The 13023-nt window shown below is 31.1% G+C and overlaps 2 protein-coding genes across 6 annotated transcripts; one reads left to right on the forward strand and one right to left on the reverse strand.

Annotated features, from left to right (window-relative positions):
• Positions 1-992: 992 nt before the first annotated feature.
• LOC137814890 (uncharacterized) lies at positions 993-4416 on the reverse strand. 5 transcript variants are annotated; one of them, XM_068617825.2, is made up of 6 exons: positions 4135-4416; positions 3990-4050; positions 3011-3344; positions 2089-2193; positions 1938-1985; positions 993-1454 (listed from the first exon to the last, which is right to left on the reverse strand). In XM_068617825.2, the coding sequence occupies exons 3-6, from the start codon at positions 3281-3283 to the stop codon at positions 1215-1217; spliced, it is 666 nt and encodes a 221-aa protein (XP_068473926.2). In that variant the 5' UTR covers positions 3284-3344; positions 3990-4050; positions 4135-4416; the 3' UTR covers positions 993-1214. The 5 variants fall into 5 exon arrangements, with proteins under 5 accessions (XP_068473926.2, XP_068473927.2, XP_090149827.1 ...); XM_068617826.2 differs by having other exon boundaries at positions 4127-4416; XM_090293701.1 differs by having other exon boundaries at positions 4179-4392.
• A 2650-nt stretch (positions 4417-7066) lies between these two features.
• Positions 7067-12677, forward strand: G6PD4 (glucose-6-phosphate dehydrogenase 4). Its single transcript, XM_068617828.2, has 12 exons — positions 7067-7336; positions 7426-7672; positions 7768-7946; positions 8586-8680; positions 9056-9170; positions 9300-9505; positions 9626-9734; positions 9855-9892; positions 10032-10152; positions 11314-11516; positions 11940-12140; positions 12227-12677. The coding sequence occupies exons 1-12, from the start codon at positions 7205-7207 to the stop codon at positions 12462-12464; spliced, it is 1884 nt and encodes a 627-aa protein (XP_068473929.2). The 5' UTR covers positions 7067-7204; the 3' UTR covers positions 12465-12677.
• Positions 12678-13023: the final 346 nt, after the last annotated feature.

Genomic DNA, 13023 nt, shown 5'->3' on the forward strand with positions numbered 1-13023 from the left:
ACTACAATTTCTAATTATTACTTTAATTATTTTCTATATTATTTAATTACAAATTTATTTTAATATTATATTTTTCTTTTAAAATTATTACGTTAAAATTGTTTATAACTCTCAATTGCCAAAGTATAATTTTTCTTAGTTTGCATAAGCTCAGCACATTGCACATTGCGATGTGTTTTTTTTTCTTTAACCAAAATTGGATCGCTTTTAAAAAAATTATAAATTTAGATAAGTTGACGACTTTTTTTTCATGTTATAATTTTTTTTTTTTAAAATTTTATTGTTTTTAAATAAATATATATTATAATTTTTTAATTATAATTAAAATTGATGAGTAAGTTATTAATATTTAAAATTAATTTGATAAAAAAATTATGGAGAAATACTTGTTGTTGGTTAATTTAGGTTGTTAGTTGAATAAAATAAATAAAGGCATAAATACATAGGTAAAGAAAATGAGGAAATTAATAATTAAAGTTGAAATTGAATTTTATTATCAAGCTTTGCGGACAATTACTTCTATTGTGTGACCTTCTATTCATTACCAATTTTTTGTTGCTTAAAACTAAAACTCTTAAAAAATTATGTATCAAATCAATTTTAAATATTTCATAACTTACTACTCAATGTATAAACAATAAAATTTTAAAACATAATTAAAAAATTATGACGTGAACAAAGTCGTATCAAGTTGACACAACTTCAGGAGTCGCAAAGTCGTGCCAAATTAACACGACTTACTCAAATTTATAATTTTTTTAAAAACGATCCATTTTGGTAAAAAAAGAAAAAAAAAATAGCCTCACTGTGGTAACAAAAAAACCGCACATTGCACATTGTTGAGGAGATCATGCCCAAGAACTTGCATAGAGGGGAAGATAGATTGATAAGAATGATAAAAGTAATCGTCAAGCATATGAATAGGTTCAACCTTCAGCAATATAAAAGGGCACGTTATGCAATATTATTTTCAGGTTTGCTGGGGGGAGAAGTAAGAAAATGAAGATTTATTCACAAGGTAAACATTGAAGATGTCAATCAAACTGTCTGCACAAAGTGCAGGAACCTTTAATCCCTTTACTACATATGAGTTTCCATTTAAATACAATATTTTTATCATAAATATCTCATTCATTCAAGATACATTCATCTACTTTCACAGCAGAACAAATATAGGAGCTCCCATTTTTTAGGGTCCCAATGTAATCATACTTCTAAGATATAGAGGCAAGCACCTCTAACAAGGAAGCAGCGAATTTCATTTGAGTCTCTTCATTTATTGCGAGGAAGAGTGGCACATGCACGAAAAGGGATTTGATTCCATTCTGCTCCGCAAAACGAAGGGAGTGATAGTAAACGTAATTGCACACGAACCTGCCTGCATCATCTGATGGCATTACTTCATACCCCTTTTCTGCCAAGACTTTGGTGATCTCCATTATAGGAAGTGAAGTCTGCAAAAAGTTGGGTAGAATTCTCATTAGTAAGCAGAACCAACTATGTTTTCTGAATTGGTTTTCTTCATGTTGTCTATGAATACTAACTATTTCTTTATGAGGGAAACAATAACATTTAATTATGGCTCGAATCATATAATAATTTCTCCCCATCAAGGAAATGGAACAAACCCACAAAACTAAATTCCTCTATACCTCCTTACTCTTTTTATTTTTGACAAAATGAGGAGCTAAAAACTGTATTTGCTGATGATTTTCAGAACAGTATAAGAAAATTGGCTACCGTCTAAGGAGTAAGCAGCTGCTTTTGTGCCATCAAAACTAATAACACCTTAAAGAGTACTAGAAATGGTACCCAATAAAATGCTCTTCTATGTTAGTGGTAATCAATATTTTACACTGTTAACACTAAACACCAAGCCCAAGAGTGTAACTAGTTTAGGAATTAGGTGTATGTGCAGCATAAGGGGTCCATTTTACCTCCCTTGTTCGTGAAATTCCACCATCCGAAGGAACAATGGGGACATTCTGCAATATAAAATTATGCAAATTTTAGTTAGGATGCTCTTTGGACTTCTAAAGGTTTGTTGATGAAAGAAAATTTGAAATGAATCCACTAATCCAATCTCACCTGAGGCTTCCAACCCATTTCATCAGGACATCGAAAATTAGCCTCATTGACTGCCTGGTTCTCTATGGCAAACCATGATGCACCACTGTTAACCCCAAAATGCAGCTGAAAAAACAAAAATCAGAAACAGCCAGAACTTACACGGATGGAGAAATGAAAATATATTCAAATTGATAATGATGTATCCGAGTCTAGGAAAAGGCAAACCCCAGTCAACAATTTATTCAGATGCTCAAGCTTTATTCATGATCTTTATAGTTCAGCTTTTGAATTAACATGTAGAAGTGCTAAAAATGAAAGTCCATTACAAGTTTCATTCTAGCTTGGTGCTAAAATTTATGAAGACAGGTTCAAATTCCATTGAGATTTAATCGCAAAAAGTCATAACAATACATCTGAACATACTTTGAGTCAACTTAAGACACTAATATTTGTGTCAATCAGTTAATATATCATACTCTAGGAATTGCTACTCCACATAATAAAGTATATAATGAGCAAATTTGGCTGTGAGTACTATGGTAGTGACGAAGAATCTGTCCACGTTACCCTCTGCCAATGTTGCTTATTTTAAGTTATTAGAGCAGTCTTAGGTTGTTCCTCTGCAGTTACTGCAGACTTTTATTGCTGCATACAGATATTCACAAGGAATGTCACTGAATATTCTTCGATTGAGCTATCTACCATGTAGGATAATACGATAATCTCCTTTTTGGTCATATTCAATTTCATATCTTACATTTATTTCTTTTTTCAATAAAATTAAGCTAGAATAACATAAATTATCCAGGTTCAGTGGGTGAATTAATTGAGACGTACAAATTAGGATTTGATTACATACATGAACACCATTGAAAAGAATGAATGCACAAAACTATGAGAACAAACAATGGAGCTATATGTCAAGTACAGGGGAACTCACCCAAATAGTTCTATTGGAATTTGAAGATTCAGAGTCCTTGGAAATAACGGCGGATTGTAATCTCTGGTACAGTGGAACAAGTGCTCCTTGACCAGCAGTATCAAGAATGCTGCAGCTCCCAATAACTAAACCCTTTGGCAAACCCTTCTTATTCATGTACTCTATCAAATTATTGACAATTGTTTCGGTCGGATTCTCAGCAACTCCATGGAATTTCTTAAATCCTGTCACGTGAATTGTTGTTATGGGTGTTGTAGGACCTTCAGAACCCATTTGCCAAATACAGTAAAGCTGGTAATGATTAGAGCCTCAAATCAAACTATTTTCCAAATACCTGCATCAATAGATTTGAACTTTTATGGGACTGAAAAATTGAAATGTGTTCTACATGGTGGATCATATCCAACGAAATATATCACAGTTCTTAATCTCCATCTTCTGAAAATATTAAAACCCTCCAAACCTTTGAGGAAAACACCAGCCAAACTTTGATTCAACATAGAGTTCAGATACTAATATTAATGTTGATGGATTGCATAAACTACCAGAAAAGAAGTAAACTTTGAAGAAAGTGCAACCATTTCACCAGAAATGACAAAAAAAACATAGCAGAAGGGAAGCGAGAATCCGAAGAAATGGGTCTTAACATAATCTCAGAATTCACAAATCTAAGATATCAGTAACCAACAACAACACAAAAATCAGTTTTAAGAGTGGTGAAAAGAAGGGTGATCGCATATGGGACCAAAGTTTTTCACTTTCCAGATAAATATCAGTCTCCGAAGAAAGAAAAGCACTTTGTTCATCGCTGAATGGTAGTAGAACCCGAAAATAACCATAAACCCAAGACCCCATGAAACAAAATTAAGGAAAAGATTATTATCAGCACCCAAATGATCAAAAAGCCATGGATTACAAAACAAAAACAAAATTAAAGGAGAAAACGCAACAGAACTTTGATTGAGAGAGAGGGTCTTACAGTAATCTTCAATCCAAGAGATGGGGCATCCACCGGTCTTTATCTACTCAAAGTTTATTAACTGGCGAAGATTCGAATTAGATTTAGAAGAAAAATTAACAGATAGGAAAACACACATAACACATATATATACACACACGAATACCAAAACAATACAAGTACAGGTGGGCGCGTGTGTCACTGTGTCACCTTCAAACAACAAACGTAGCTGTGGCAAATTATTCCTTTATCTGTTTTTGTTACAATTTCTTCACTTGCTGAGTTTTAGCAATTTTGTTGGAGGCTGTAAAAAAAATTGGATTCACCCTTTCAACAATTGTTTTGGGTACAAGAATGTGAATAAGAATAACATAAAAAAAAAAAGAGGAAACAGCGAAGCCAACCAAGGTGTCGAACATGTTTTTCATAATTTCTATAGTAAGTTCTTGAAAACTATTTAAAAATGTTAAAATTAAATATGATTTGAGTAAAGTTTTACTTTATTTGTACGGGTAAAAGTTTTATACAAATAAATAAATGCATTGCTTTGCACTGTCATTTATGCAGCATTGATTTGATATTTTTGTCTTGAATGGAACAAACCAATATTAATTTAATATTAAGTCAAATTAATCATGAAATAGTTTGATTTTGAGTTTTGGCTCATTTGTCTTGGAGACTACTTCTCTGTTTTAAATCAATTTTTTTTATGTTTTTTAATAAAATATATTTGTAAATTTATTATATATAATTATTATGTTGCACATAGATAATTTAGGTGTGTATATTTATATTTATTAAAATATACTATAAATTTATATTATTAATATAAGTGTATAAATAATAACATTATTTATTTAAATTTTAATATTAAATATAAATATATATAAATAATAAATATAAAAAATAGAGATAGATCACACTTGTATTCACGTTAGTATATATAAATAACTTCATGTTAAAGTCTTACATGTACAATTTACACATTTAAAGTGCATCAATCTAAATTCAAACAAAAATAATAATTCAATTATAAAATAGACTAAATTAAAAAAAATATATAAAATAGTTTAAAAATAAAATAAAATATCATCAAATTTCGTTATTCAATATTTAATTAAATTATAATTGAATGAGAATTATGAGGATCTTCTATAATTTTTTACCCAAATATCCTAGTCTTATTCATAACTCAGATCACATACACAATATAGTTAATCATTTAGCACACTACAATAAAGAGGCTAATCACATGTTTTATTACTTAAAATCACGTGGTTAATTAAAAGGAAAAAGAACAATTTTTTTAGATAAACAATATCTTCTATACTCTTATTCCATGTAGTAAATGTAATGTCTGAACATTAAAAAAAAGGAAAAATTAATTGTGAATTATAAATTCGACATGACTAAGATACCTTATTTTAATTGAGTATTTGAATTTTATTAGAGTATATTTTATTATATTATATTATGTATCTTTAAAAAAAACTATAAAAGCATTTTTAATATATATAAATAAATAATTATCTTACAAATTAATTTTATAAAACTAAATTAAACTTAAATTCAACACTTTCCTCGTTATACAAGGATTCCTCACCCATAAATCTTTATTACAATGAAGTGTAAAAGGTTGAAACTTATTTAAAAATATTTTGCCCTAAATTCACCTAAACATTAATCTTAACTGTGCCGTTAAGGTTTGGTAGGTGGCTAAAGTAATATTTTATTGAAAAAAGTAGTTGACAACGGGGTTCTATGACAGGGGCTTCCACCTACGCCATCTTTGTGAAAACTCACTAGGATAATTATATTTTTCACTTTAATGACTAACTATAAAATTAAGTTCAATTATTTTAATTCATAGTAGAATATCATTTTCTGAAAAAAAAAACCCAGAAAATTCTTGCTAAATAAACAATCTCCCTGGACTCTTAAAATTCAGTGTAAACTAAAAAATTTGATAAATTTTATTTATGATGTGTGACTTGGTGTGATAAAAGTTGATCTTACCTACTGAATGAGAGTGTTTTTTTTTTCTATTTTTATATTTTGAAAGTGGTGTGAATTATTTCTTAGCTGAATTAGTGAAATGAGAGTATGAGGTCCAGAAGTCTATGTCTAGATATTAGGTTTGACTTTGAAGTAAATGCTGTATTATTACGTTGTTGCTACATTTATTATCTTTTGATAATGTGTTGTTTAAGTTGCAGTGTTTGCATTATAATTTTATCTTTAAAAATGTTTTGATGGGTTAAGAAAGAATAATATATATAGATTATCTTTTAATTTTATTTTTAACTAATACAAAACTTTTGAACTTAAAATCCTCTTTTTTTTTTTTAATAAATATTCGGACTTGTTGAATATAATTAAAATCAATCACGATATTTAAAATATTGTCGTTGAATTGATATCACGGGCTTAGGTCGCGTAAATAATACATATAACAGAAAATAAAATCAAATTTAATTTTTACTATATAAAAGAAACATGTAATTATATCTTATTATATTAAAATAGAATTTTTATTTATAGAAACAGTGTTCATTGGATTTTTATAGACTAACTTGTTATTTCATTAGTTTAATTATTTTGCTCACTTTAATTATTTATACTATTTCTAAAACTTTCTTATATTTTGAACTATTCTATAAAATAATTGAACAATATTTCTATCTATACGAATGTTTCGAACTTAAATTCGTCAACTAAAGTATTAAATTAAAGTCTATAATCATCATCATATATTTAAAAAATATTAATTAAAAAATATTTTTCACTTTTGAAGTTTAAAACTATTATTAAAGAATAATCTCAATAAGTTAAAAGTTAAATAAGAAAATTGAATATAAACTGATATTAAACTCGATTTCTAAATAATTTTAAACTATAGTACAGAAATAATAAACTTAAAATATATTAATATTTTTATATATCATTCTTAAAGTTTGTCACTGAATTTCTTCAATATGTTAAATTTTAATTTTTTTTAAATATCATACGTGATTTTCAAGATTTGATTTTTTTTTTGTTTTTTTTATCTAAATTCGTAAAATATCATATAATTTATATATTTATGTAATTTACAATCCAACTAATACATGCTATACGAAAAGTCACAGTGGTTCAAGCAGAGTGTCTCCACTCCACTGCATCCGAAACCAGGAACACTGATTGCATCCGTTCTCTCTTTGATCACTCTCTAACGAAGCATTTCCTCCGACACGTTGATGTGTGTCGGAATACCAGGAAGGAAGCAAGACAAACTCCCACGAACAATGTCAGTGTCTTTCTTGTCAACCTCGCTTCCGTTCTCAGAATCTTCATTCGCATTCCAAAGACCACCAAATCTGTGCTCTAAAGTATGTTTCTTTTTCTCTTTTATCATCTAAACTTGATGCTCCAAATGCACTCACTTATCTGTGAGTGGTTAAATTAAATATTGTTGCAGGTTGCATCAAATAACTTTCACTCAGTAACCTGTGGTGGTCGTCTTGCACTGAATGTTGGAGGCACAAGCTTGTGTCGAAGATTTCGTGGCTTCAAACTGTGGGTACTTGAGAGACTCAACTCTCAATTTCAGTCACCAAAGCAACCTAAGAATAGAATTCGCTTCGAAAATAATTTGGAAAATTCCGGTTCATCAAATGAAAAGGGACCACTTTCTGATTCATCCTCGATTCTCCGTGTTCCTGATGGTGTGCTGACTTCTAATTTACCATTATTCACTTCTCTTCTTGTTTTACTATCTTAAAATTTGCAACATGTTTTCTCGTGATATTCGTTCCCACAGATAAGCTCACTTCCATGGAGTCTCCATCTTTGCTGCAGACAGGTTTGTCTGCTACTCCCATGGATGTTAGCAGAAAACCCTCACTTTGCATTTCTGTCATAGGAGCTACCGGTGAGCTGGCAAAGAGTAAGATTTTCCCTGCTTTATTTGCCCTCTACTACAGTGGCTTTCTTCCTGAGGTACAACACCTTTTATTGCCTCCTTTTTAATTTTTAAGATTGTTGTTTCAGCTGTCCATAACCATGACGCACCTGATAATAAGTGGCCTAAACTGTAATCATCAGTACTGTAACACGGTCTTAGATTTTAAGTCTAACTTGTCCTTACAAAACTTTACTAACTCTTACTTATTTCACATTATTTCTGTTCAATCTGAGACTTGAATTTTTTCTTTCCAATAAAAGCCCCAATTCATATCTTGACACTTGATTAAAATGTACAAAGTTATTACATTAGACTCATCCACTTAACAAGCAGCAACAACAACACACATAGTGTGTCAGGAATGATCCATAGACTTTGACAAGTTTTACATTGGACTTCGGACTAGCTATGAGACCAGGAGCGTAGTCCATCCACCTATCGAACTTTTTACGTAAACTAATTTGTATCTCTGTTCTTTTTCCACGGCAGAATTCTTTTGTTGTGAATGAATTTCATTGTTAGTAACATAATATATTGGATTTTGGTATGAAATTTTATTCCAAGTTTTTTTTTCTACAATGAAGAAATTGGAACATATCAAACTACTAATTTCTAGTGAATCTTATCTTCTTTCCAATTGTAAAAATATTAAATTCAAATTGCCATATCTGCAGGATGTAGGCATTTTTGGGTATTCAAGGAAGGATATAACGGATGAAGACCTGCGATCTATTATAGCTTCAACATTAACATGCCGAGTTGATCATCAGTATGGTTTTCTTATCGCTTCCTAAATTGTTACTTTCTATGTCTTGTTTTCTGTTCATGGAAATATCCTTAGTACTGAATTTTACACTCGCTAACTTGGGAAACTGCTTACTAAGCCATGATTTACGAAAATTTAATCTCAACTTATAGCAGAAAAATCTCCTGGAATTTTTTTTTCAAGTAAACATTTTGTGTCTAATTATCTAATTCCAAAGATGTAATTAAATTGGTTAATTTCCCTTGAAACTGAAAAGTTACATGTCTTTATCTCGCTTCAGAGTTGAGAATAAAAGAATAATGTCCAGTTGCATTTTTTCCTTTGTCCAAATTGTATGGTATTCTAACTTGTTGACTAATGTGAAATGCAAAAACTCAGAGAGAATTGTGTGGACAAATTAGATGCTTTCCTTAGTAGAACATATCATATTAATGGAGGCTATGACAATAAATATGGGATGTCCATGCTCAATGCCCGAATGGAACAAATTGAGGTAACTTTGGTTAAATTTCACCAGAATATAAGAGAGTTCTTTTCTGTCTCAAATGAGTTCCTGTAAACTCTTTCACAAGTTGTACATCCTTTGTTATCTGATTCTGTTACAGCTTATTATCTACCTCAGGGAGGATCCAAAACCAACAGGATATTCTACCTTTCTGTGCCACAAGAAGCAGTTTTAGATGTTACGGCTTGTCTTTCTAGCAGTGCTCAGACTCAAAAGGGATGGAATCGCATAATATTTGAGAAGCCATTTGGCTTTGATGCACTTTCTTCCTTTAGGATGACACAATATCTACTTTCAAACTTTGAGGAAAAGCAAATATATAGGTATTTATTGCTTTCCTCCCATCTCACCTATCAGCTCGTGCACACAAACAGAGTGGGTGAATCACTTGAGCACACACAAAGTACTTTTACATAAATTAATGATTCATGTTCTCTTGCTAGGATTGATCATCTTCTAGGAAGGAATCTCATTGAAAATCTCACAGTTTTAAGGTTTTCAAATCTAGTTTTTGAGCCACTTTGGAGTCGTACTTACATAGACAATGTACAGGTCAGTGTCCCTCATTTAATCTGATTTAGCATGCCTTAATTTCTGGATTTTTTTGTAAAGTTAAATGTCTTTTATGAAATTTAATGTTTGTCATCAAATTGGTTTATTAAATCACTGTAGGTCATTTTATCAGAGGACCTGACCAAGCATCCAGGAAGGTGATCATAGTGACCATGGTGTCATTTGAGTAAATATAATGCAATGCATCATTCTGTATTGAATATGCATGAACAACTTTTTCCTCCACCAGTAGCTGTTTATTATATAATTTTACTTAGTCCATTATTACCCATGCAGATATTTCAGTGGCTATGGCATTATCCGTGATATTGTTCATAGTCACATTCTCCAAACAATTGCATTGCTTGCCATGGAACCACCAGTAAGCCTTGATGGAGAAGATATTCGAAATGAAAAGGTACTCCACAGACTACGGATTATAAACTCTATAACATACCTTATGTTTAGGTTCAGCAAGACCAGTGTCAAGAAGATTAATGTCATCAATTCTATTGGCATCAAAATGATAATTTGAAAGCAATTCTTATTTTAAAGAATATGAACAATAAACTCTCAAAATACTCTTTCAAACACGTTTTTTTTATTATAAGTTGAATTTTACTGGCACTCACATATATCTCTTGTTTGTTTAATTAAGTAAAAGAGAAAATAGATTTTGTTGACTTTTATAATAACTACCTTAACAATCAAATCACCGATTTTTTTTAATTAGTTCATACTTGATATTGTAAACATATTTACACTGACAGACCATATTCATTAAATTCTAAGTCAAAGAGAAGGAATTTGATTTTCAACATTGTTCATGCTTGGATAAACTGAATTTAGATTTCTTTCAAACTCAATTTAAATGATGGTTGGACTACAACTTGTAAGTTAATAACCAATTCCTTAGTAATTATTAATCATCTTTCTGTCAATTTTGATTATTGAATTCCTTAGATTGGTCATAATTTAAGAAGGCTAATAAGTAAGATGTGATTCGGGAATGATTACAGCTTCTTCCCTTAATCTATACCTAGATGTATGCTTGACATGATGATTGACGCCTTGTCATACAATTTCACAATTGTAAGCGTGATCATCCAATTACTTCATGTAGGGCATCTTCAAAAAAGCATCAAGAATAGAACTAATAACTCAATTAGAGAAGAAGCTTGAATTCAATCCAAACCTGAATTACATCTAATTCACAACACAGTTATTATAGTGCTCAGTTGCTAGGTCAACAGACTACTTTCCTGTGAAATTTAGTCCTTCCACTTATCCATACCTTCTGCTTCTTCACTTCATTCATTAACTTCAAGATAAAGAAGCAATGAAGTAAGAAAAATGACCTAATTCACATGCAGAAATGGCTAAATTACAAAGGAGTGAGTCTAAAACATACTTAACTATACTCTAACAAAAATGCACTAATACTTTATTAATATTTGTTTAAGGAGTAAGGACAACTTTTTGTCTAGATATTATGGTTGTTTGTTACAAATGACAACTTGAAAGATGCATTATTTCCTCATTATTGCCTAGGAGTGTTGGTAACAACCTTCTTTTCCAGGTCAAGGTTTTGAGGTCAATTCGCAAATTGGAGCCTAAGGATGTCATTCTTGGGCAATATAAAGCAAGTGGTGGAGCCAAAGTTGATACATGCTTAAATGGTCTGACACCTACTTATTTTGCTGCTGCACTATACATTGACAATGCACGATGGGATGGTGTGCCGTTTTTTATTAAAACAGGCTTGGGACTCATCAAACACCAGTAAAATCATCTTTTCTGTCAATTTTCTTTAGATGTCTACTATGCCCTAAAATTACATATTTAGATATATATTTACAAAATTTGTTTTGTTAACCAATTCCAACACTAACTTGTTAGAAAATATTGATCTTGCAACACCTATGAAATTTCCAATTCTTAAAAGTAATAAATAATAAAGGGGAAAAAGGGAAGTTCAAGATCAGTCAGAAATACTGAATAGTACATGATTCCTTCCTCTCCTGGCCCATGTCTTAAACTTGTACTCAAAGGGAATATTGAAGATCTAAGAGTTGCTTATGATTATATTTGAATTTAACTATTCCTTTAAATGTATAATCTATGGGCTTACATAGAATAGGTCTGAAAATTACTTCTCGGAAATGTATTATTCGCTGACCCATATTAGAAAATATGTTAATGCAGAATGGAGATACGGATTCAATTTCGAAATGTTCCGGGTAATGTGTACCGTGAGTGCATGGGGCATAACATGGACCGTGCTGTAAATGAGCTCATTCTCCGTGATGTTCCGGATGAAGCTATTTTGGTGAGAGTTAACAACAAGGTTCCAGGACTAGGCTTGCAACTGGACTCTTCAGAACTAAATTTGCTTTACAAGGACAAGTAAGCACTTACATGTTGGACTGTTTGTGTGCATCGCACTTTGACAAAGTGATGCTAGTTGCTTACGTTGATTATTAATGTTTAAGGTACAACATGGAGGTTCCAGATTCGTATGAGCAACTTCTTCTTGATGTCATTGATGGTGACAACCATTTGTTTATGAGAAGTGATGAACTGGAAGCTGCATGGAACATTCTAACTCCAATTCTGAATGAGATAGACAAAGACAATATATCAGTGGAGCTTTATGAGATGGGGGGTCGAGGTCCTGTGGGGGCATACTACCTTTGGGCAAAACATGGTGTCCGTTGGGTAGAGGATTAATATAAGAACTCCCCTCCTTTTTTTCTTTAGATTTAATTGATCTTTTTGGTCTTTGTATTTGTACTAAGTTTTTTGTTTTAGTCTCTCCATACTTGAAAACTCTGTTTTAATCTGTCTATACAAACAAAATTTTAATGTTTTAGTCACTTATGCTGGTTTTTTGACAGTGTAAAACTGTCACAAAATGAAAACATAGAGACTAAACTTACAAAATTATTTGTATATGGATAAAAATAGAGTGTTTAAGGCATGGGAACTAAATCGAAATTTTATATATGGACCAAGAAGTTAAATAATTTATTAGTCTTATGACTGGTGGTACTTCTGTGTCTATTTTATGTTTCCTACCCCACAAGGACTACCTAGGCCGTGTTAAGGATTTTGAAATAAACTAAAACTGCTGAACCTCGTTGTTTTCTTGTTAATTGCATATATTCTTGAAAGAGAAAAATTAAACAAGTCCAAGAAAAACAAATAGATGGAAAGGAGAACAAGTGAACAACCCACATGTTTTTTTATACATTCAGCATTGAGCCACTTTTACCAATTACTTTTTAAA

The sequence above is a fragment of the Phaseolus vulgaris genome, chromosome 1, assembly GCF_051622355.1.
Source record: "Phaseolus vulgaris cultivar YP4 chromosome 1, ASM5162235v1, whole genome shotgun sequence".
Lineage (NCBI taxonomy): Eukaryota > Viridiplantae > Streptophyta > Magnoliopsida > Fabales > Fabaceae > Phaseolus > Phaseolus vulgaris.

Coding starts and splice junctions, on each gene's coding strand:
- LOC137814890 (XM_068617825.2), bottom strand. CDS start 3,283: ATGGGTTCTGAAGGTCCTACAACACCCATAACAACAATTCACGTGACA. Junction 2,194..3,010: donor ATTCCAATAGAACTATTTGG/GTGAGTTCCCCT, acceptor TTGTTTTTTCAG/CTGCATTTTGGGGTTAACAG. Junction 1,986..2,088: donor AAATGGGTTGGAAGCCTCAG/GTGAGATTGGAT, acceptor TTTATATTGCAG/AATGTCCCCATTGTTCCTTC.
- G6PD4 (XM_068617828.2), top strand. CDS start 7,205: ATGTGTGTCGGAATACCAGGAAGGAAGCAAGACAAACTCCCACGAACA. Junction 8,681..9,055: donor ACATGCCGAGTTGATCATCA/GTATGGTTTTCT, acceptor GCAAAAACTCAG/AGAGAATTGTGTGGACAAAT. Junction 9,893..10,031: donor CTGACCAAGCATCCAGGAAG/GTGATCATAGTG, acceptor TTACCCATGCAG/ATATTTCAGTGGCTATGGCA.